At 42.9% G+C, this 22,714-nt stretch overlaps 1 protein-coding gene across 4 annotated transcripts in view; it reads left to right on the top strand.

Moving 5' to 3' along the window:
- Positions 1 to 22,714, top strand: part of DENND1A (DENN domain containing 1A) — a 924,202-nt gene that overhangs the window by 490,495 nt on the left and 410,993 nt on the right. For all 4 annotated transcript variants that reach the window (XM_075324120.1, XM_075324118.1, XM_075324119.1 and 1 more), the window contains exon 10: positions 6,164 to 6,264. In XM_075324120.1, the coding sequence (XP_075180235.1) occupies positions 6,164 to 6,264 (101 nt within the window). The remainder of the gene's footprint in view (positions 1 to 6,163; positions 6,265 to 22,714) is intronic.

Below are 22,714 nucleotides of genomic sequence, written 5' to 3'. Positions count from 1 at the left end.
CGTTATCGGATAACAGCATGATGTAGAATCAGAGACCTTTCAGGCCTGCATGCTGTTATTTTTATGCAATCACAAATTTTTCTGCGGTAGATCTAGCAGTAGTCAGAGTTCTGAGCCCTGTATAACCCCGCCCACACCACTAATTGGCAGCTTCCTGTGTACACTGTACATTGATAGAAAGCTGCTAAGCAGGGGTGGGGGCGGGGTTATACAGCAAATGACTAGGAGACAGGAGACACCTAGTGCTGTAGTGATAATCTCCTGCTGAAGAAACAGTAATTTTATTGAAACAATAACACAGCCCAGAAAGTGACACATCACTTGAATCAAAGTCTCTGCCAGTGTATCATGCTGCTCTCAGATCACATAGTAAAAACTTGCAGACAGACTCCCTTTAAGATATCCTTTTCTCTCCAAAAACGTGGTCATTTGGGGAAAAAAGCCCATGTATTTATTTTTCCATTTGTTGCCACTTTTTGCCCCAAATGTTGATCAAAAACTGCTGCGGTCAGATGTTTGGAAAATAATTATCATAATACATTGTTTTTATCACTAAATTTATTTTTTGTATCTTGTGTTTATTATGTATAAAGTCTATATAACTCTACTCCTGCCTCTCCCTTTTTCCACTTTTGTTTCTAAGATTTTTTTTTTGTTTTTGCTTCTATTTTTTTTTTATTATGTTTGCTTTTATTGGCTAGAGAGCAAACGTTACGCTCCTGTTTCATAGTACGCTAGTGAGATCCTTCACGTTCGTGATCTTGTGTGTGTTCTGCTATGATCATCAACAGGATCTGTGGTAATTAAAGGGAACCTGTCAGGTCCAATATGCACCCAGAACCATGAGCAGTTCTGGGTGTATATTGCTAATCTCTGCCTAACCGTCCCTGTATACACTAGCATAGATATAGAAATACTTTTTCTATAGATTTCTTAAGATCTTTTACCGTATGCTAATGAGCGAGGGGACTAGTCCTCTAGGCGTTAGTTCCCCTAGCTAGTCGCCCCCATTAGCATGTTAGTACACCCCTGTGGGTATGCTAACATGCTGATGAATGTGCAGCGTCACATGATTATGTCACTCACCTCTCCGCTGCCAGTGCCACCTGACGCTGGATTTCGGCTCATTGCGCATGACCTCGGAGGTTCGGTCATGTGCACTATGAAGCCAGGTGTACGTGTCCTGGCTTCAAACTGAAGTAGTGCGCATGACCGAAACTCCGGGATCATACTCACTGAGCCGAAATCCAATGTTGGGTGGCAATGGCGGCGAAGAGGTGAGCGAGATCATCCTGTGATGCTGCGTATTCATTAGCATGATAGCACACCCACAGGGATGCTAATGGTGCCGACTAGCCAAGGAACTAACACCCAGGGGACTAGTCCCCGCGCTCATTAGCATACAATATAAGATCTTTAGTAATACTTTTTCTATAGATCTCTTTATCTATGCTAGTGTATACAGGCACAGTTAGGCAGCGATTAGATATATGCACCCAGAACTGCTCGTGATTCTGGCTGCATATTGGACCTGACAGGTTCCCTTTAACATCATCTCATCCTTCGCTAGTTTTACTATACACATTTCTTTTATTTCACTACTAAACTTTACTATTTTTTGTTTTCTTATGCAACATATTCAATAAAAATATAAGTACAAAAAAATATAGAAATGTAACCAGAAATGGCAAGCACATTAAAAGCATAAAAATAAATACCAGAAAACACATATAAAATTATATCCTTTTTACAAGCAATTTTTGACCCAAAGGGGAAAAAAATGCTGCTGAAAACTGTGTGTGATGGTAGCGATAAAAAGAGGACATCAATACAAGTGATAATTGTAATTATTGCGCTGGTTACCTTCCACCTTCCCGAGAGCCAGAAATAGAATTTCCAACTGGTTTTCTGCTCAGATGAACTCAACTATTTCTGTATTAACTTTTATTTTTTTTTTCCTTGTACATCACTGTGATACCGCGAAGAGCAAGTGCACTGACTAGATAGGCAGATTGTGTTAAAGAGACATACCCGATGTGCATCCGAGAATCTGGTGGGCTGCCAGTCGACGTAAGACGCGTACCACGCTCGGCATGGTTCATCAGAAAGAACAAGCTGCATTATTTTAACTCAAACTGTGCTCAGCGGAAGGCAAGACCTTGTCACTGGAAGCTTCCCAACTCCACAGACGCGGCTCCTTCTATTATGAGCGCATGATCATACACACATAAACTGTTTGCTTAATTTGTCATTTCACTGATCTAACACAGATAGAAGGAATAAAGCATAATACCACGAGGCTCACACCCGATCCCACTGAGCTGTCCAACCCGGTCAGACCATGTTTGCTCTAGAAATGTAATGTACACAGTCAGAAGATATATAGTCCTACTCGGAATTCTCTAACTTGGACCTTGCTAATAAGATGCATATCTAGTCGAAAATCCACTTTTAGGAAGAAAACACTCATTTTTTGGAACTGTTGTCTAAAGGTATGTGTGAAGTTCTGAGGTTTGTTAGTTGTATTAATCACCTAGGCAGGTTAACAGTGGAATTATTTTTATTTCTTTCGTCCATGGTCTTACAGCAACTCCAGTTTGATAGCCAAAATGAGATGCCCCCAGTCCACGAGATCCCAAGCCGGGATTGGTAGTTCCACTGCCCCCGTACAAGGCCCACAGCTTTTATATCTTCCTCCAGTATAGTCTGTAGTCACATACAGACTATACAATCTCCTCCAGACGACAGATACCGTGACCTTAGCCCTTGTATCCAGCTGTAGTCGGCAGCAACAGTCCTTATTCTCCTCCAGACGACAGATATGACGACCGTGGCACATTTGTCCAGCTCCAATCATTAATGTCCCTCATTGACCCATAATGTGCCCCATAAAAGTCCTCCACTTTCCCATAATGTTCCTTGTAAAGTAATACCCTCCTCTCCCACCGCAGCGCCCTCATATAAAATTATTGTAAATGTCATCTTCGGCTGGCCTAGAAAAGCTTTAGCCTTTGGTGAGTCACATAACTATGATGTCACTAAAGGTCATTCTGCAACTGCGGAAAGTTTATGATTGAAAGGTTAAGGGTCCCTCAGAGCGTGGGGCTCTGGATCAGCTACCCAGTCTGCCCACCAATAAACGCCGGCCCTGAGAAACAGATGTATCCGCGGCCCTATACAGCTGCATTTCTGGTGACTGACGATGAGCCACATGTCAGGAGCAGGCGAGCCACATGTGGCTCACGAGCTATGAGTTGGGGACCCCTGCTCTACTGGGATCAGCCCCCTGGATGGGCAGGAGTACTCATCACAACCAGCCCCTTAGAAATTTTCTGTATGAAGGTTCCAGAATCCCAGTCTCCAGCAGGACAATAAATCCTACTGCATGTCTGATTTTTTTAAAGTCCATGGAGGACAACTAGGATGACACGGTTGCAACCCCTTCCCCTTCAAATTGTGTACCTTAAACTGATGAGCAAGCAATCTAATATATAAAGCTGTCTGTGTGTGTGTGTGTGTGTCCGGGATTGGCATCTGCACCGTCGCAGCTACAGCCACAAAATTTTGCACACTCACATGTCTGGACCCTGAGAGTGTCATAGGCTATGTTGTGAGGAGAAATTTTAACCCCGCGCGTTCCAATTTACCAATCAATTTTGTCCCTATCTACATAATGGGGAAAAAGTGAAACGAAAAGTGTATCCACACCGTCGCATTTACAATCACAACATTTTGCACAGACACCTCATGTGACCCAGGGAACGTCGTAGACTATGTTTCGACAGGAAAATGTAACCCCGCGTTTTACAGTTACTCTCCAAAAAACATGCCTTCATTAAAGTATATGGAGCCTGGAACTACAGGTTATTAGTAGGAACTGTGAGTGGTTGCTATAGCAACAAAAGACATTCATAGTATAAGAAGCTTATATGTGAGGTAATAAGATGTCAGTGGGGAGACGGATAGAGCGAGACAGACAGAGACAGACAGGGAAAGAGACTGAAAGATAGAGACAGACAGGGAAAGAGACAGACAGGGAAAGAGACAGACAGGGAAAGAGACAGACAGAGACAAACGGTGAAAGAGACAGACAGAGACAGACGGTGAAAGAGACAGACAGACAGACCTGATAAAAGACAGACATGGAAAGAGACAGATGGGGAAAGAGACAGACAGACATGCAGACAGGGACAGAGACAGGGAAGGAGGAGACAGCCAGAGAGACAGACAAACATAGATGGGGAAAGACACAGACCTTGATAGAGACAGACGGGGAAAGACAAGGAGAAATAGAGACAGTCAAAGACAGACAGATAGGGAAAGAGACAGACAGGAAAAGACACAGACAAAGAGATGGGGCAACAGACTGGGAAAGAGACAGACCTGGAAAGAGACAGACCTGGAACGAGACAGACCTGGAAAGAGACAGACCTGGAAAGAGACAGACCTGGAAAGAGACAGACCTGGAAAGAGACAGACCTGGAAAGAGACAGACCTGGAAAGAGACAGATGGGGAAAGAAACAGAGAGATAGAGACAAAGAAAGAGACAGACAGAGACAGGCAGATGGGGAAAGAGACAGACGGAGCACATTACTTGGCCAATTTAGTTAAATCTGTGTGGAATATCTGTGGTGTTGAAATATATGTTGTGAAATGCTTCTATTGCTTAGTTTTTGCCTTTTAATAATTACATTTCTATCTATTTGTTTTGTGGTTTTTGTGTGCAGAATACATTTTTGTTAATACATTCTATTTTGTTAACAGCAGTCCGCTCGGCATCCATTGGTCCAATAGTCTTTAGTCTGTGGCCAGCTCCTCATAGTATGGTTACATTTTTTTATTTTTTGTTATGTGCGTTTCAGCCCAAACTCTGAGCTGATATCTGCATGAACTGCACACAAACCACCAGCCATTTTTTGCAATGGGTAATCCATGTTGTCTATCACACAGCCACAGATTTTTGGTTTTCAAAACTAATTCACTAAGAGACTTGCAACTTACTGAAGTGGTTTTGTATGGAGCTAATCTGCACGCGGACCCAAGATAGTTCAGATTCAGCCTCTGATTATGTCTCCCATAGATGTGTTTCAGAAATATTATGACCTCCAAACTTTTGAGTGGACATATCCTAATAGCCAAACTTGGATACGACCGCCTGCACCAAGTCAGAACAGGATTAATTTGCAGAGCAGTTATTGAGCAATAGGCAAAGTAACTCATACCAGGCAAACCTGAGGCCCAAATGTTGACAACACTGATTCCGGGGTTCTTGCCCCTCGTTGGTACACAGTAGGGTACTGGTTGGCTGAAAGAGATTCTTTCAATGCAGCTTAAGGGCAAACGACACATTGAAGAAACCCAACTCGGTATGGAATTTTATTTTTATGGCAGTGCTTCACGAGGAAAATAAAAATGCAAAATGGCTCATACGAACCAAAGCAATGACCCATCTGAAGACAAGAGGGCGGTTCATCCAGAGTAGAATAGCGCATGCTCACGCGACGCCAGTCTTGCCGGAGTGCAAAATGCCTCTTAATGAATTTGGTGTGCCTTCTGAGTGCTGTGCGGCTCAATGCACCATGGCAGAAACTGGAGAAGCATGTCTGCCGTACAAAACGCTAGCACTTTCGATAACTTAAACAGGCAACTAAGGCCACAACCGGTCCTCCCCAGGCTCCTCCACAGCTCCTCACATTTTGACAAACCTGATTCAAACTAGTGCTTGAAATGTGTGAAAATGCCAAAAGTCTAAGCTGCGCAAAAAAAAAAAAGAATTGTGTCTTTTCTCCCAGTTTTCTGGCATAATAGCTTTGATGAATTGGCCCCAACATCTCTGATTTGGCTAGTATGGGCTACTTTGCCTATTTTCCTACCCATGGAGCAATGTCTTAAAAATGAGATCCTAGCTGGGGTCACACATCGAGCAAAGAAAAGCAGAATCTATGGTATCAGTGTGATCAGAACCTTATAGACTCATAAAGAAGATACAAAATATGTGTGATGCAAAGGAGACCATAGGTTTGGAGAAAAATGATAGTTTTTACTTTTTTTGTGTTACATATGTAAAAGAATATTTATAGTAAGATCTGTTATATTCATTTCTATTGAGCTGTTGTTATTGCTGTCTTCCGGTTTCCTACTAAAATGTTCCTTTTCTTGCAGCTGACTGCCTGTATCCATGGATCATCTGCTATGTTATTCCCGATGTACTGGCAACATGTTTACATCCCCGTTCTTCCTCCACACCTGTTGGACTACTGCTGGTGAGTTTAATTCCAGTATCCCAGGTCTACAAGGCTTTTTCAATGTACAAAGACATAATTTTTGCAGGTTGTTAGGGCACAGCAATGTGATTTACAGGGCATCAGATTTTACAATTTAAACTGCATTGATTATATTAAAGGGGCTGTCCACTAATTGGCATGACATATACTCAGCTACTGCGGTCGGATGGGCGTCTCCTTTCTCCGGGTCCCGTGCCTCCTCTTTCCGCCATCTTTGTCCTCCTTCTGAAGCTGGTGTGGATGATGCGTTCTACATCATCTACACTAGCCGACAGTGAGGTCCTGCGCAGTCGCACTTTGATCTTCCCTGAGTAGGGCAGATCAAAGTGCACCTGCGCAGGACCTCACTGTCGGCTAGTGTAGATGACGTAAAACGCCTCACCACACCAGCTTCAGAAGGAGGACAAAGATGGCCGAAAGAGGAGGCGCGGGACCTGAAAAAAAAAGACGCCCATCCGACCGTCTTCTCCGCACCGAACATTAGGTAAGGATAATGAACATCCAAAGACAGGTTCCCTTTAATCTATTGGGTAAGTCATCAATATGAAATTGATGGGGGTCCAAAAACGGGCACCTCTACCGGTCAGCTGAAATTTGCTCAGACAGCAGCTATGGATATAAGCAATGTATGGGGCAGAACACCGCACACTTGTACATTGATTGGTGGCGAGTGATGTTGTTTCAAGAAAATGTGTGATATCCTTCAGTACTCAACAGCTGCTGTGCTCCACCCCACACCTCGCTTATGTCCTGTCTCTGCCGGAGCAGATTTCTGCTGATCAGTGGGGGTGTCTGCTGTGGGACCACCACCAATGTTATATTGATGACCTTTGTAAAGAAGAGATCATCAATTGTCCCATCAAGATCCTGTTATTGTTAAATGTTCATTTATCAGACCGCCTCCAGAAAAAGTCACTTTTCCCACTTCTCCCAAGTAATAAAACGACAGTAAACCATAGAGGGCAGTAGTGAGCAGAGAAAAAAAAACATAAAAAAATACTGAGACCTGATGAAAACAATTGACAAATTCCACAAAACAAAATAATGGAGGCTCACCTCTTCAATTTGGCTCCGCTCCAGTGCTGCGGCCCTTGTGTTGTCCGTTAGTGCCGGCTAACATGACCCCTACAACCCATAATTGATCTCAATTTGCCATCCATGCTTCCAGATGATTGTCTGCAGCGGTAAAGTCAATCATGTATCCCACACGATCGCTGCAGTAAGTAGGCAGGGGGCCACCAGCTTAGATTGCAAAGACTGTGAACAATCTAATATATAAAGCTGAGTGTATGTGTGTGTGTATGTCCGCTAAAGAAATCCGCACTGTCGCATTTACAATCACAAAATTTTGCACAGACACCCCATGTGACCCAGGGAATGTCATAGACTATGTTTTGACAAGAAAATTCAACCCCGCGCTTTAGAGTTACTCTCCAAAAAACATGCCTCCATTAAAGTAAATGGAGCCTGGAACTACTGGTTTTAATAGCAGCTGTGAGTGGTTGCTATAAGAACAAAAGACATTTTTAGTATAAGAAGCTTATGTGTGAGGTAATAAGATGTCGGTGGGGAGACTGATAGAGAGAGACGGACAGAGAGAGATACAGACACGGAAAGAGATAGAGAGATAGATAGAGACAGACAGACATACGGTGAAAGAGACAGACGGTGAAAGAGACAGACAGAGACAGACGGGGAAAGAGACAGACTGGGAAAGAGACAGGCAGACAGGGAAAGAGGAGACAGCCAGAGAGACACCCAAAGATAGATGGGGAAAGCGACAGACCTTGATAAAGATAGACAGGGAAAGAGACAGACAGGAAAAGACACAGACAAAGAGATGGACAAAGACAGACAGGGAAAGAGACAGGAAAAGAGATGGGGAGATAGACGGGGGAAGAGACAGACCTGGGAAAGAGACAGACCTAAAAAGAGACAGATGGGGAAAGAAACAGAGAGCTAGAGACAGGCGGGGAAAGAGAGAGACAGAGGGACACAGAGACACAGATAGAGAGACAGACAGACAGACACAGAGACACAGAGATAGAGACAGACTGATACAAATACAGACAGAGAGATAGAAACAGACAGACAAGGAAAGAGACAGACAGCGATACAGAGACTGGGAGAGAGACAGAGAGACAGAGACTATCCTGAGCAACGCCCGGGTACTACAGCTAGTATATATATAAATTGAGATGTGAACTCCACAGCGGGTCAATTGGTAAAATGCATGACTATTTTTTTTTTTTTTCGCAACGATTTCCGCAGCGGTGTTTATCGCATCCGATTTTTTTCAGTAAACTTTGATGTAAAGTTGTATGAACCTTTGTACGGCGAAGATTTGGACGGAGAGGCTTTTAATTGGGTGCGCTTTTAATGAGTTTAATTGCTGTGTAAAGTAGCATCAACACGACGGCGAGGAGACACGTAAGTCAAACAGACGCTCCAGGATTCCTTGAGCCCGTAGCTCCTTATCCTCCAGTGAGAAAGGCCGCAGTGCGCTCTGTCCTCCGCGAGCTGATGCCTCATCACATTTTATAATTAAGTTACTAAGGAAGCCGCACGGTGGGAGACATGGAAAACAGTGGAAGGTTCTCCCACTGCTCTGTTTGTGCTTTTAACTTTTACACTAATGATGCTGCATAAGAAAAAAATGTTTGCTTGGAAACCCAAATGCGTTTTTTTTTTTTATATTAACTCCTTTGTGAATTCTCTGTATGTTGCTTTTAAGTAAAAAAAAAAAAAAAACACACAAAAACTTTACAATTCTAACAGAATTCCTGTTGAAATTCTGATTCATGTTGTCTCCAGACTTTCTATATTAAGGGAAAGTTGCTAATTAAAACTTTTATTAAGATTTGAATGGCTAAGGAAATGTTACATAGTATAGTATGTTCCTCCATATGTAAGAATGAGGATGGGAGGAGCGGGAACTTGGGACTTTTAAAGAGTGCACATTTTTAGACCGGATACAAAGAAAAAGTTACTTGATCTGATTCATGACCTGCCACGCTACGGACTTGGAAAAGGTCCAGTGTAAACTAAAACACACAACACCAGGGGTTACAGCTTGACAAATAAGGGGAACACTGGAGACACTTTAACAATGGAGGGCCCTAAGACTCGTGAGAGGGAGGATGGACACCTCCTCCACTTACCTGCTGCTGTACCCTGCACTTCTAGCATGTCCCTATACAGGTTCCTCAAACTGTCGCCGACAGAGCCCTGAGAGACCCTAACAATAGTCCTGGCTAGTGAGTGGGCAGGTAGAGGATACTAGCCCCACCACTGCACTGGAACCACACACCAGGGAAGGAAGACAGACAAGGGGAAAACACTACAACTGAACAATACAGTCAGCACCAAGACGGCAACCACCACAGAAACTTCAACAGAGGGTTTCTGCAGCTCCTTCCACCTCCAGGACCAGCATCCAAATAGCAAAGAGATCAGAGAATAACCGGCACCTTTTGCTGGTAGCCGAGGGTATATAAAGGGACTGGGACTGGGAGTGGTCCTCAAACCGTAAACATTTGAGATGGTAATGAGACTGCTTGCTGGCAAGGAATACTGACATTAACCCTACGACTGCCAAAGGAAAGGAAACCTGTTTTATATTGAGAGTCAAGAATTGAAATGACTCTCAAGTCCTAAAAATGTCTCATATGCAGAGAGACTGCCATGACATGACCACATCAGAGTTCAGCTCAACTTTAATGTGGTGTCTTGGAATATATCCACCCAGAAGAGTTTAGAAAATGAGTTACAAATACCATCAGAACAAGAGCAGTGACAAATTCTCAGTTGAAAGGGTTGTCTGATCTAAAATGATAAGTCTAGGTGATTGTAGACTTGTGAATCCTCACAATGTGTGCAATGTGCGCTGTGAGAATTTACCGGTTTCTGAGCCAGGAACTTTGGTCACGTGACTGCAAGTATGCATGTTACGGACCAGAACTTAACTAGTGGGCATGCCTTCACTCTACACAAGTGCACACCATGTGAGCCATGCAAAATATTAGTGTCGCTGGCCAATCAATGTGTGACAGTGACACCGACGGATTGTGGCACTTCATGTGATGGGCAATAAGGAATAGATGCCCTCTGCCCTCCCACCAACTAGGAGTCAAAAGTGGGGGCTCCTTGAGGGCAACAGGTAATTCATCTTGGCCAAGCTTCATGAATGCCGAGTCTGTTGAAATGTTGAAAATACTGTAAAAATAAAATAAATGTCTATATATCTATATGTGTGTGTGTATATATATTTATCATAAAGTATGTTTACAAAATATTTTCTTTAAAGTCATTTTTTTAGATACTTTGTAGTATTCTATTTATTAATGCATTCTCTTTGGATTTGTCCATTTTTATATAAGAAAAGCTTAATTTATATTCAATGACACCAAAAGAGTATTAATATATTGAACTTTTGACTTTCAGTCTCCATATTTCACCATCCACTACAGCGTTCAATTGAGAATACCATCATTTTATAGACAATCATCTTGGCTATCTTATTCATTAATGTGACTGGCAACTATTTAGCATATGAGGAAACCCGAGGTTTAACAAACATAGACTTTCCAATAAAAACAGAGTTTGGGTGATTTACGTATGCAAACCACTTGCTTGAGCATTGCTGTGTTAGGGTACGCTAAGTGCTCAGCCTAGTGCGGGCTGCTCGCAGTGTTTGAACGGCTCTCACTGTGGGTAGCAACAGCATGATCGGATTTAGTGTGCACCAAGCAACATAAAATGGAAAAACCCCATCCACCCGCCCCCGGAAGTGATCTGAACTCTGGGAACTTTGTCTTCAGGAGAAACGAATGAGACAGGTGGAATCAAAGGGAGCTGACACATCTGAACATCCGGAACGTCATTGTAGCGCCCCCGTGCCAACGGTCGAGACGCTCGGATCTGGAGCCGCAGTGGCTTGAGGGGGTCTCCGGATCCGGGGGGTCCGCGCGGACTCTCGAATTAAAAGAAGAGGTGGGCTACATACAAAGGGGGTTAGGAAGTTCGTGACGCCATCCACGGTGTGTGGTAATGTGAGGGACCAGTGCTGCCGTTGGGGAGCCCGGCGGCGGGGGTGTAGCAGCCGGATGTTTAACCCCTCCGTGGGTAGGGGGTTTGTGTCCCTGGGCCCGTTGGATGGTTGGTGCTTGGGGTGCCGTTGGGGATAGGAAAAGGGTTTTTCAGTGTACTCAGTCCAGGAATAACAACACCTTGTAAGTGCTTGTAAACCAGAGTTCTGAGCACCACTGCAGCTTGGAGGGAGCACGCTTGGGTCTATGCCCTTGGTGTTGCTGTTAGCCTGTGGCCTTTTCCTTGGCCCCTTTGTCTCTATTTGGACCCTCAGGTATAAAACTCTTTGGGTCCTGCTCAACCGTATGGCTAACGGAGTGAGCTTGCTCTCAGGGTTCTTTGGACTGTATTGAGAAAGTCCTATCCCATTGGTGCGCTAGTACTCCGATTTTGGAGCAGGTTGGGGATGAATCTTGAAGTCTTCACCCCCATCGGGTAAATTACCGGAACGCGTGAATCTACTTTCTGGCCTAGGGTTCACGTACCCCGTCATGCCCTGGCCTCTGCCCGGTGATAGCTCAAGGACGCTGGATGCCCTCCTCGGCAGTCCGTGCCCCTTGACATAATCCCCTGCGACCGGGGTTCCAGCTCCTACCAGGACCAGACCAACGTCTGCCACCTAGTAACTACAGGAGCCCTGCTCCAATGCCGGTGACCTCTCCCTCTCAGAGAGTCACCTCAGCCTCCTTCCTCTCCTGGTTCACTTCACTCTCCTTCTGCTCCACTGTCACTTTCTCACTTACCCCTCACCAACCCCCCATATGGGCGGCCCTATTCCTTTCAGGCCCCCCAATGGTGTGTCTGGTGGGAACAGTGTAAAGTGTTCCTAGGATTTTGACTAGCTAAGCTGTTAGCAACACCAAAGGACCAGGACCCCGTAACCAAGGAAGAGTGGATACTGTGCAGAGGGCAGATTGCACAATACCCTGTGACGACCTGATAGGCCAGGGCGTCACATCATCTTCAGTAGAACCGTATAAGACTGTCTTAATCAAGGGAAGCTGAAACATTCGAATACTGGGAACGTCGTCTTCAGGAGAAACTGATGAGACAGGCTGAATCAAGGGAAGCTGAAACATCTGAAGACCAGGAATGTAGTCTTCAGGAGAAACGGATGAGACAGGATGAGTCAACGGATTCGGAAACATCTGAACTCCAGTAATAAATAATTTAGTATATATTTATCAATTAATAGAGCTATGTCTCAGAAAACTATAATGTTTAGTCTCTTTTAAAGGGCATGCACAGTTTATTGACTATCTTTTCTTCTCTTTCCTTGCTCGAGTACAAGTTATGATAAAGGTGTTGACCAACCCTTTGAAAAATGCATCTCCAGGGCCAATCAGTTGATTGCCCGATGTCTCACTCCTGACACCTGACTTTGCCACAGCTGTGCCTCTCCCTGTTTCAGGCCCTGCTGCTGCAGTCTCTTCTAACTCATATACAGTGCAGGGTCCTGTGAACAGATCGCACTTTAGTTACCAAGTACCCTTTCAAAGCTCATAGACTTGTGTTCTCTTGATAAAACTTTTGCATATTGCATGTACCCAGCGCTATGGTTGCAGACTACAAACACTCCTGTATGCTGTCACTCATTTCTTCCCCCTATTTTCTAACAAACAGTATGAGATTGGGTGAGGAAATTAAGGCTCCACACTTAAAAAAAATAAAATAAAAAAATAAATAAATAAATAAAAATAAATAAAAGTGCATTTGCTTTATAAGTATAAGATCCAATTTAAACATAAAATATTTAAAAATCTATTAAATATTAAAATATTAATATTTACTAATAGATTTTAAATATGTGCTAAACACCCAAGTGGCTTATAGGAGACTGTAGTCCATGATATTTCCACATAAAAAGCTGCAGCTAAGTGGTGACAGGGGGTTAGGGCTAGATGCAAATGTTTGCTGTCACTGTTAGCGGGAAGCACATATAGTAAGAATATCTAATATGTTATTATTTTCACATTAGCTTGGTTGCTAAGAAATCCGATTCCTGGTACGTCGCACGGTCTTTCCTGAGCTTGCACTGCCATCCTGAGCCTTCAGCTCCCAGCGACATAACACTGAGCCCACTATTTCAGCAGGAATACGATCAACGTTGACTCGTTTGTCATTGTCCGACACCGACTCTGCGGGGGTAGATGATCACACACCACACGTGATATCTGGGGTATATACCTTACAGGCCTCGCAGTTAATTGGCAGCTCAGTTTTTGTGATTACTGATGTACAGTATGTAGGTAATCGTGTTACTGTGGGTATGTAACTTATTGCCTTAGCGAGTCCAATAAGTAAATCCATCATTATTATCATTTATTTATCAGTTGTAGTTTTTCCATTTGGCCAATTTACACTAGTTTTGTAAAAATAAATAAATAAATATTTTGAATAATCAGTTCTATGGGAAGTCACAATCCTCAGAAAAAGAAGTTTTGATGCCTAAGTTAAGACCTGTTTATCAGCAGCATTAAAGAGGACCAACCACCAGGATTTTCCTATATAAACTAAAGCCAGTGCTATACTGGCGCTATCATGCTGATTCTAAAGATATCTCTAGATGTGAGATCGGATGTATACTTTCTGAAATACAGGCAAGCAAAGTTTGTGAAATGCACTGTTACTTGATTGATAGCAGCTACAGAGTATCTAATAGGTGGTTTGGGTTTTGCTAGTTATTTCTGCCCCTGTCTTCCTGCCTGTCCTTTTTCCCCCTGTCCTTTCTCCCCCTCTCCTTTCTCCCCCGGTCTTTTCTCCCCCGGTCTTTTCTCCCCCGGTCTTTTCTCCCCCGGTCTTCTCTCCCCCGGTCTTTTCTCCGACGGTCTTTTCTCCCCCGGTCCTTTCTCCCCCGGTCCTTTCTCCCCCGGTCCTTTCTCCCCCGGCCCTTTGTCCCCCGGTCTTTTGTCCCCCGGTCTTTTGTCCCCCGGTCTTTTGTCCCCCGGTCTTTTGTCCCCCGGTCTTTTGTCCCCCGGTCTTTTGTCCCCCGGTCTTTTGTCCCCCGGTCTTTTGTCCCCCGGTCTTTTGTCCCCCGGTCTTTTGTCCCCCGGTCTTTTGTCCCCCGGTCTTTTGTCCCCCGCTCTTTTGTCCCCCGCTCTTTTGTCCCCCGCTCTTTTCTCCCCCGCTCTTTTCTCCCCCGCTCTTTTCTCCGACGGTCTTTTCTCCGACGGTCTTTTCTCCGACGGTCTTTTCTCCGACGGTCTTTTCTCCGACGGTCTTTTCTCCGACGGTCTTTTCTCCGACGGTCTTTTCTCCGACGGTCTTTTCTCCGACGGTCTTTCGGTCTTTTCTCCGACGGTCTTTTCTCCCCCGGTCTTCTTTTCTCCCCCGGTCTTCTTTTCTTTTCTCCCCCGGTCTTCTTTTCTCCCCCGGTCTTCTTTTCTTTTCTCCCCCGGTCTTCTTTTCTCCCCCGGTCTTCTTTTCTTTTCTCCCCCGGTCTTCTTTTCTCCCCCGGTCTTCTTTTCTCCCCTGGTCTTCCCTCCCCCGGGGTTTTCCCTCCCCCGGTCTTCCCTTCCCCAGTCCTTCCTCCTCCCCCTGTAGTAACAGAAACAGGGGGAGGAAGGACAGGCAGGGATATAGGGGTGTGAATAACTAGGAAAACCAGACCCATGTATTAAATATTCTGCAGCTGCTATCATCAAATAACAGTGCATTTCACAAACTTCACTTGCCTATTTTTCAGAAACTATACATGCGATCTCACAACTAAAGGTATGTATAGAATCAGCATGGTAGCACCAGTATAGCACTGACTTTAGCTTATATATGAAAATCCTGGTGGTTGGTCCTCTTTAAAGGGGTCACCCTTTAATTGAATGTTGATGGCATAACTTTAGAATAGGCACTCAATATCAGATCATGGGGTCCAACAACCAGTACCCCTGTCCAGCTTTTTGCAAGTTCCATGGCATTCTAAAGATAGAGTATATGGAATCGGGACACCCCATTGCCATACACTGTAGAGGCCATTCTATGGTTCTGTAACAAAGCTCCTATTGAAGTGATCTATAGCCCTAATTCAAAAAAGGATGGAACATTGTGCAAAATATAAAGAAAACAAGAATACAATGATTTGTAAATCTCTTAAAGCCATATTTTATTCACAGCAAAACATAGAATTCAGGTCAGAAGCTGAAATGAGACATTTTTACATTTCATTTTGAAAAAAATTAACTCATTTAGAAATTGATGACTGCAACACATCTCAAAACGTTGTGAAAAGGTTAAGGAAAAACAGCTGGAGGGTCAGTTATCAACTAGGCCACATAGCTGTATAAAAAGAAGATCATGTTAGAAAGGCAGAGTCTCTTAAAAGCAAAGATGGTCGGTGGTCACCAATTTTTAAACTTCTGGTTGTAAAAGCTGTGGAACACATTTAAAAAAATGTTCCTCAAGATTGAATTGCAAAAACTTTGAACATCCCACCATCTACAGATCATGATATCATCAAAAAATTCAGAGATTCCAGAGAAATTCAAAGGACACAGCCAACTGTCAATATTGGATTCTCATGGTCTATGGGTCCTCCAGCCGTATTGTATTAATAAATGTTATGATTTGGTCATGCAAATCACTGCAAGGGACTAGGAGAACTTAGAGAAATGTTTTTTGCCGTACACTCCACAAATGAAAGGTATTCCAATATGTAGTCGGTGTATTAATAATAATATTATAATATTAGCAAATACCTCCAATTAAAAAGGAAGTATAGTTCTTCTCGTATAGCATGTATTTTACGTCATGTGCAGGGCATTGTATTCAGTGCAAGGAAGCTGGAACCACGATGATGAGGCCCAACGCATGTTCCGGCACGACTCCTGAAGAAGAAGGTGGAAACGCGCGTTGGGCATTATCATCGTAGTTCTCGGTAGTTCAGGCTCCAGCTTCCCTGCACTGAATTCGGTAGGCACACAATTGATTAACCCCTTATTCACTTGTGGCTAATTTAATGCTATGGGTTACAATAATGAAACCTCTTATTATATATTATTGTTGTATGGTATATTAGTGTAGTAATAAAAGTATTATTATTATTAGTTGATGTAAGTTAGTTGGTTTATCCAGCAATACTATATTCCTACATATTATTATTACAATACTATTATGCATAATATACAATTGCCTTTACTTCAATAAATCGGAACGTGTAGCAATATTACCATCACTAACTGGTATTTTAACTAATTCTGGGCAGCTATTTTTACACTAGCAAGTTTTTTTCTACAGTTACCATTAATTATTGATATCTGATTATTGACCTTATATATGTAAGAACTAAATTATTAATTGTCCATGAAATTGAAATGGTAATTTTATTGTATGTGCTGCTTATGGAAGTGATGATTAATTTTGTATCTTTATATAACTTAGTTCTCGAAACCCATTTGTTTTTCTAATTGTACATTATTGATGTGATTGTTGTTTTAACACACAACTAATAACATAAAATTTTTAGAAATAGTGCACTTTTTGCCTTATCCTTGGATATTGAATGTAATACATTTATAATTGGAGGTATTTGCAAATATTATTATTATTACACCTACTACATATCGGGATAGTATTTGGAGATGGGAATACCCTTTTAAAGCTCAATGATGCAAGAACGCAACAATATATTTACACAATTCAGAAACTCTTCCATCTACTCTACGCCAAAGCTTACTTAAAATGGACTGAGGCAAAATGGAAAACTGTTCTGTGGCTGGATAAATCAAAATGTGGCTATGGACGTTATGTCCTGAGGACTCAAGAAGAGAGGGACCATCCAGTTTATCAGCTCAGATATCAAAAGCCTGCGTCACTGATAGTATGGAGTTAACCTACGTTGGTGCCTATCATGAAATAAATGATCAATGCTATACAGGATTCAGAACAACATATACTCCTATCCAGACAATGTCTTTTTCAGGGAAGACCTTGCATATTTCAGCAAGACTAAACCACATACTGCATCCATCACAACACCATGCCTTTACAGAAGAAGAGTTCAGGTGATTAATTGGCTTCCTGCAGTCCAGATCTTCATCAATAACAAAACATTTGGTTCTCATAAAATGACAAATGCAGCAAAGAAGACCCCGGACTGTGGAGCGGCGAAAAGCCTGCATCAGACAAGAATAAAATAATGTTCCTCTCCCAAGACTCCAGCATTTGGTCTCCTCACCTCCCAGACATTTACAGACTGTTGTAAAAGAAGAGCAGATGCTACACAATGTAGTCATGGCCCAAACCCAACTTTTTTGAGATGTGTTGAGGTCCTCAATTTGTAAATGATTTACTTTAAAACCTCCTGTTCTGTGGTCTTTGTTCTGTTGTGAATAAAATATGGCTATAAGAGATTCCAAATTATTTCATTCTTACTTTTGTAACATTTTATAGAACGTCCCTACTTTTTTAAATCGGGGTTGTAAATCCTTGATAATACCTAAGCATTGAGATATCGGCTTGTTATTTTCGAGACATTGAAATCAATAAAGAGGTTGTTCACATAGAAAAAGTACTTGGGTCACTTAAAAATTAAGCTCATACTATACATTGCTCCTATAAATTATGTTTAATGCATGAGCCTTAGAAGTAACTGTATGGGGCTTAATTAGTGTGCGTATTTGACTAGTACCCAAAAGGAGGATCAAGAGGCAAATGACTACCTAAGTTGAGGTTCCACTTTAACTTACATGATATTTCTGGACCTTTTATTAAAGAGGTGGTTCACTACTTATTTTTTCAAGCCACATCGAGAAACAAGGCTTCTCTCAAATACCTTGTGTTTCCAATGTAGCCTGTGAGCAGTGCTATTGTGGTCCGCTCATCCCCTTCTCATGACTGCCGAGCTCCGTAACATTTGATGTCTGGTGAAGTCAGGTCAACTTCCAGTTGATCCGACATCACCCCGACCAGCCTCAAGCTTCTGTGAGTGACTGGACTGTGGGCAGCGTTTTACCACTCGTCACAGCCCATAAAATCATAGAATGGTAGAGTTGGAAGGGACCTCAAGGGCCATCGTGTCCAACCCCCTGCAAGTTCAGATTCTCTTAAATCATCCCAGCTATATGTTTATCCAGCTTCCGCTTGAAGATTTCCATTGATGGAGAGCTCACTACCTCCCATGGTTGCCTGTTCCACTCTTAACTGCCCTCACTGTCAGAAAGTTTTTGCTAATGTCTAATCTGAATCTCCTCCCTTTTTAGCTTCATCCCGTTGCTTCTTGTACTTCGCTCCTGATTGCAGCGCTCTGCAGTGAAGGAGAGAGCAGGGAGATGCTGAGCTGTGATGAGCGGTGAAACGCCGCCCGCAGCCCAGTCACTCAGAGAGACTGGGGTCGGCCGCGGTGATGTCAGGTCAACTGGAAGTTGATGTGACATCACCGGTCACGGAGCCCGGGGGTCACCCAATGGGGATGAGCGGACCACAATAGCGCTGCTCACAGGCACGATTGTCAACACAAGATGTTTGAGAGAAGCCTGGTTTCTCGATATTATATCGATGTGGCTTGGAAAAAATAAGTAGTGAACCACCTCTTTAATGATCTTTTTGTTCATAACTATCTTTTTCTATCCTCAGTTCCTCCGCTTAGCCCATTGCCCAATATCCTTTGCCACCTCTCCCTATGTGATTTATCTTTGATCTTCCTTCCTCCTCCTCACTGTTGGCTTAGTCATGTGTTGGCCATTGACCGTACATCAAGTGCTTGTTGACTTATTCGTTGTTTGGCTGACGACTTTTTCACTGGATTCCATCATTAACATATCATCGGCTTATCTCCCAACAAAACAAAATATTAAGCATGGTAAAAAAAAATCCAACCTTCCTAATTTATCTTTTCAAGAACATCTTTTTTTTGTGGGTGACTCAGAAGACCATAAAAACTATTTTATTGCTGACAGCTTCTGCAAAAATTAGGCAGTTTCGGCAACTTTTCTCTTAAATGTGACTATGCAATTTTAATACCAATTGGCCTTCGCTGCATTGCCAATTCTACCGTCCGTGAGATTGGTGCTTGGCCGGGATTCAAATTAACTTCAGCGCAGTGCCTTCAACCTAGACAGCAGATGTGGTCGGACTCCTAGGCAGCAAGCTGTAACAAAATAAAAGTGATAATATTATAGTTGGCGCAAATTTATATGCAGGGCCCCTTCTAGCTGTAACGACATGAGTTTGTTACCGCTGCACAGGAGAGGAGGGCGTAATGCCTCTTAACTGCTGTCCTGGAGAGAGAGGGAGTAACATCTCTTACTCACATGTGGGTTACGCGACAATGCTTTCACACCAGGCTGGCTAATCAAAAGAAGCAGGTTCCTATCCACCCATAAATTGGAGGTCTTTTACCAAAAGTGAGGCATAAGAATAGATAGGGACCCAACATTAAGAGATACGCCTTGATGTTGGCTGTTGGGCTCACATAAAACTGTCCATTTTTATATGTTAAGTATCTCAATTACTATATGTATTTCTTTTAGCAGTAATGCATGTTCATATTCCTATATTCATTGTTAACATAATTTAGCATTTCAGAGTGTAACTGTCTTTGTTATAATATATCTCATGTTCAGTATGCACCTGTTCACACTTGCATGTTTAGAAAGTACCATCAGTCGTTTTTGTTAATCATAAGACGAGCCATAGAGGTCAGGAGGTAAGAGGCTGTACTCCCTCTCCCATATAGTAGCCACAGACTATTGCTGCAGCCGATGGAGTTGAACATGCGGACCAATTCTCACCAACTTATCACTGGCTACCATGATGGATGGTGGGTGTTCATCAGCAAACCACAAAGCAAAGGGTGACAGGAACATTGCACTTGATGGTTTGGTTTTGGAGTTGGAAAGCCACAGAAATACCAATATTGTAGACTATTGAATGAGAAAACAAATGTGGGTGAAGCCTGGACGCATGTTCCAGCAATCTTTTTCCTAAATCAATTGAAGAGCTCCATAGAGGTCAGCAGGTAAGAGGCCGTACTCTCTCTCCCCTCCAGTTGCCACAGACTATCGTCGTAGCCATTGGAATGGGACATGCGGATCAATTTACACCAAGTTTAGTTAATACCTCAAGTACGGATGCAAATTTTAATAAGCAGTAAATTGCAAAAGTGCCTGTTTTTACAAGATATATTTGGCAATAGCCATCTATGAAGGTGGGAATGACCCTTTAATGGTTATAGGGCTGTTTGTAGCACTGGTTACCATAATGGGTTGTGTGCCTTCATCAGCAAACCACAAAGCAAAGGATAAAAGGGACAATGCTCTTGATAGTTTGGTTTTAGAGTTGGAAAGCCACAGAAATGAGAAAACAAATGTGGATGAAGCCTGGACGCAAGTTCCATCAGTCTTTTTCCTTAATCAAAAGAAGAGAAATAGAGATCAGCAGGTAAGAGGCCGTACTCCCTCTCCCATGCAGTGGCCGCAGAGTTTCATCGTAGCTGATGGAATTGGACATGTGAATCAACTCTCACCAACTTTAGTTGATACCTCAAGAACAGATGCAAATTTTAATAAGAAGTAAATTGCAAAAGTGCCTGTTTTTACAAGATATATTTGGCAATAGCCATCTATGAAGGTGGGAATGACCCTTTAATGGTTATAGGGCTGTTTGTAGCACTGGTTATCATGATGGATGGTGGGCCTTCATCAGCAAACCACAAAGCAAAGGCTAACCGGAACATTGCACTTGATGGTTTGGTTTTAGAGTTGGAAAGCCACAGAAATGAGAAAACAAATGTGGTTGAAGCCTGGACGCAAGTTCGATCGGTCTTTTTCATTAATCAAAAAAAGAGCCATACAGGTCAGCAGGTAAGAGGCCGTACTCCCTCTCCCATGCAGTGGCCAGAGAGTTTCATCGTAGCTGATGGAATGGGACATGGGAATCAATTCTCACCAACTTTAGTTCATACCTCATGAACGGATGCAAATTTTAATAAGCAGTAAATTGTAAAAGTGCCTGTTTTTACAAGATCTGGGAAGATGGGAATAATCCTTTAATGGTTAAGGGCTGTTTGTAGCACTGGTTACCATGACAGGTGGTGGGCCTTCATCAGCAAACCACAAAGCAAAGGGTGACAGGAACATTGCACTTGATGGTTTGGTTTTAGAGTTGGAAAGCCACTGAAATAAGAATATTGTAGACTATTGAATGAGAAAACAAATGTGGATGAAGCTTGGACGCACGGCGTGTGTTCTCAGGAGTTTAACCCCGCAAGGACCGGTGGAGAACCTACCGCTTGTTGTAACAGGGACAATGCACTTGATAGTTTGGTTTTAGAGTTGGAAAGCCCCAGAAATGATAAAACAAATGTGGATGAAGCCTGAACACAAGTCCCATCAGTCTTTTTCCTTAATCAAAAGAGGTCAACAGGTAAGAGGCCATACTCCCTCTCGCGTATAGTGGCCACAGACTATTGTCGTAGCCGTTGGAATGGGACATGTGGACTAATTTGCATAAACTTTAGTTCGAACTTCACAAACAGATTCAAATTTTAATAAGCAGTAAATTAGTTAGCCAATAGCCATATATGAATATGGGAATAACCCTTTAATGGTTATAGAGCTGTTTGTAGTACTGGTTATCATGATGGGTGGTGGGCCTTGATCAGCAAACAACAAAGCAAAGGGTAACAAGTCATTACACTTGATGGTTTGGTTTTAGAGTTGGAAAGCCACAGAAATAAGAATATTGTAGACTCTTGAATGAGAAAACAAATGTGGATGAAGCCTGGACGCACGACATGTGTTCTCAGGAGTTTAACCCCGCGAGGACCGGTGGAGGACCCACCGCTTGTTGTGCTAATGGCCTTGTTACAGCTCATTGTGCTAGCGAGACGTGTTCCCCCCTCCTCTCACAGCTTCATCACGTCCTTCACACAGTCAAACACCAAATAGGTGCCAGCGAGTCGCGCAGACGAACGAATGGTAAATAAATTGGTGTTAAATATATGTATCAGACAATTACCGTGCCTGCGATTACAAGCTTAATTAAAGTTCAAGCCCTGGAAAAAAAAAGATAATCATTTGTTTTTTTAAAAGCACAATTAGAGCCATCCCGATAATTGCGGGTTTCACAATCATACTTTTTTATATTAGCAATTTCATGTAGCAGCTCCATTCTTCAAATATGCCGACTCAAATACAGCCGGTAGGAGTCTATTGATGGCGTCTATCTATCAATTTCTGTGTTCCTCGGGCCACATGACCCACATGTTTGCTTTGTCCACACCTGTGCTCCCAACAGCAGGGCCCGGCCTTCGCCCCTTTTAACATGTCTTTGTCAGGCAGTCAATGAATAGCTAATCTTCAAACCCCATGTTAAAAGCTATTGCAGCCCACACCGTTGTCCTGAAAAC

The sequence above is a fragment of the Anomaloglossus baeobatrachus genome, chromosome 9, assembly GCF_048569485.1.
Source record: "Anomaloglossus baeobatrachus isolate aAnoBae1 chromosome 9, aAnoBae1.hap1, whole genome shotgun sequence".
Taxonomy (NCBI): domain Eukaryota; kingdom Metazoa; phylum Chordata; class Amphibia; order Anura; family Aromobatidae; genus Anomaloglossus; species Anomaloglossus baeobatrachus.
The sequence above is the reverse complement of the archived record's forward strand: the minus strand, read 5'-3'. Positions and strand labels throughout refer to the sequence as shown.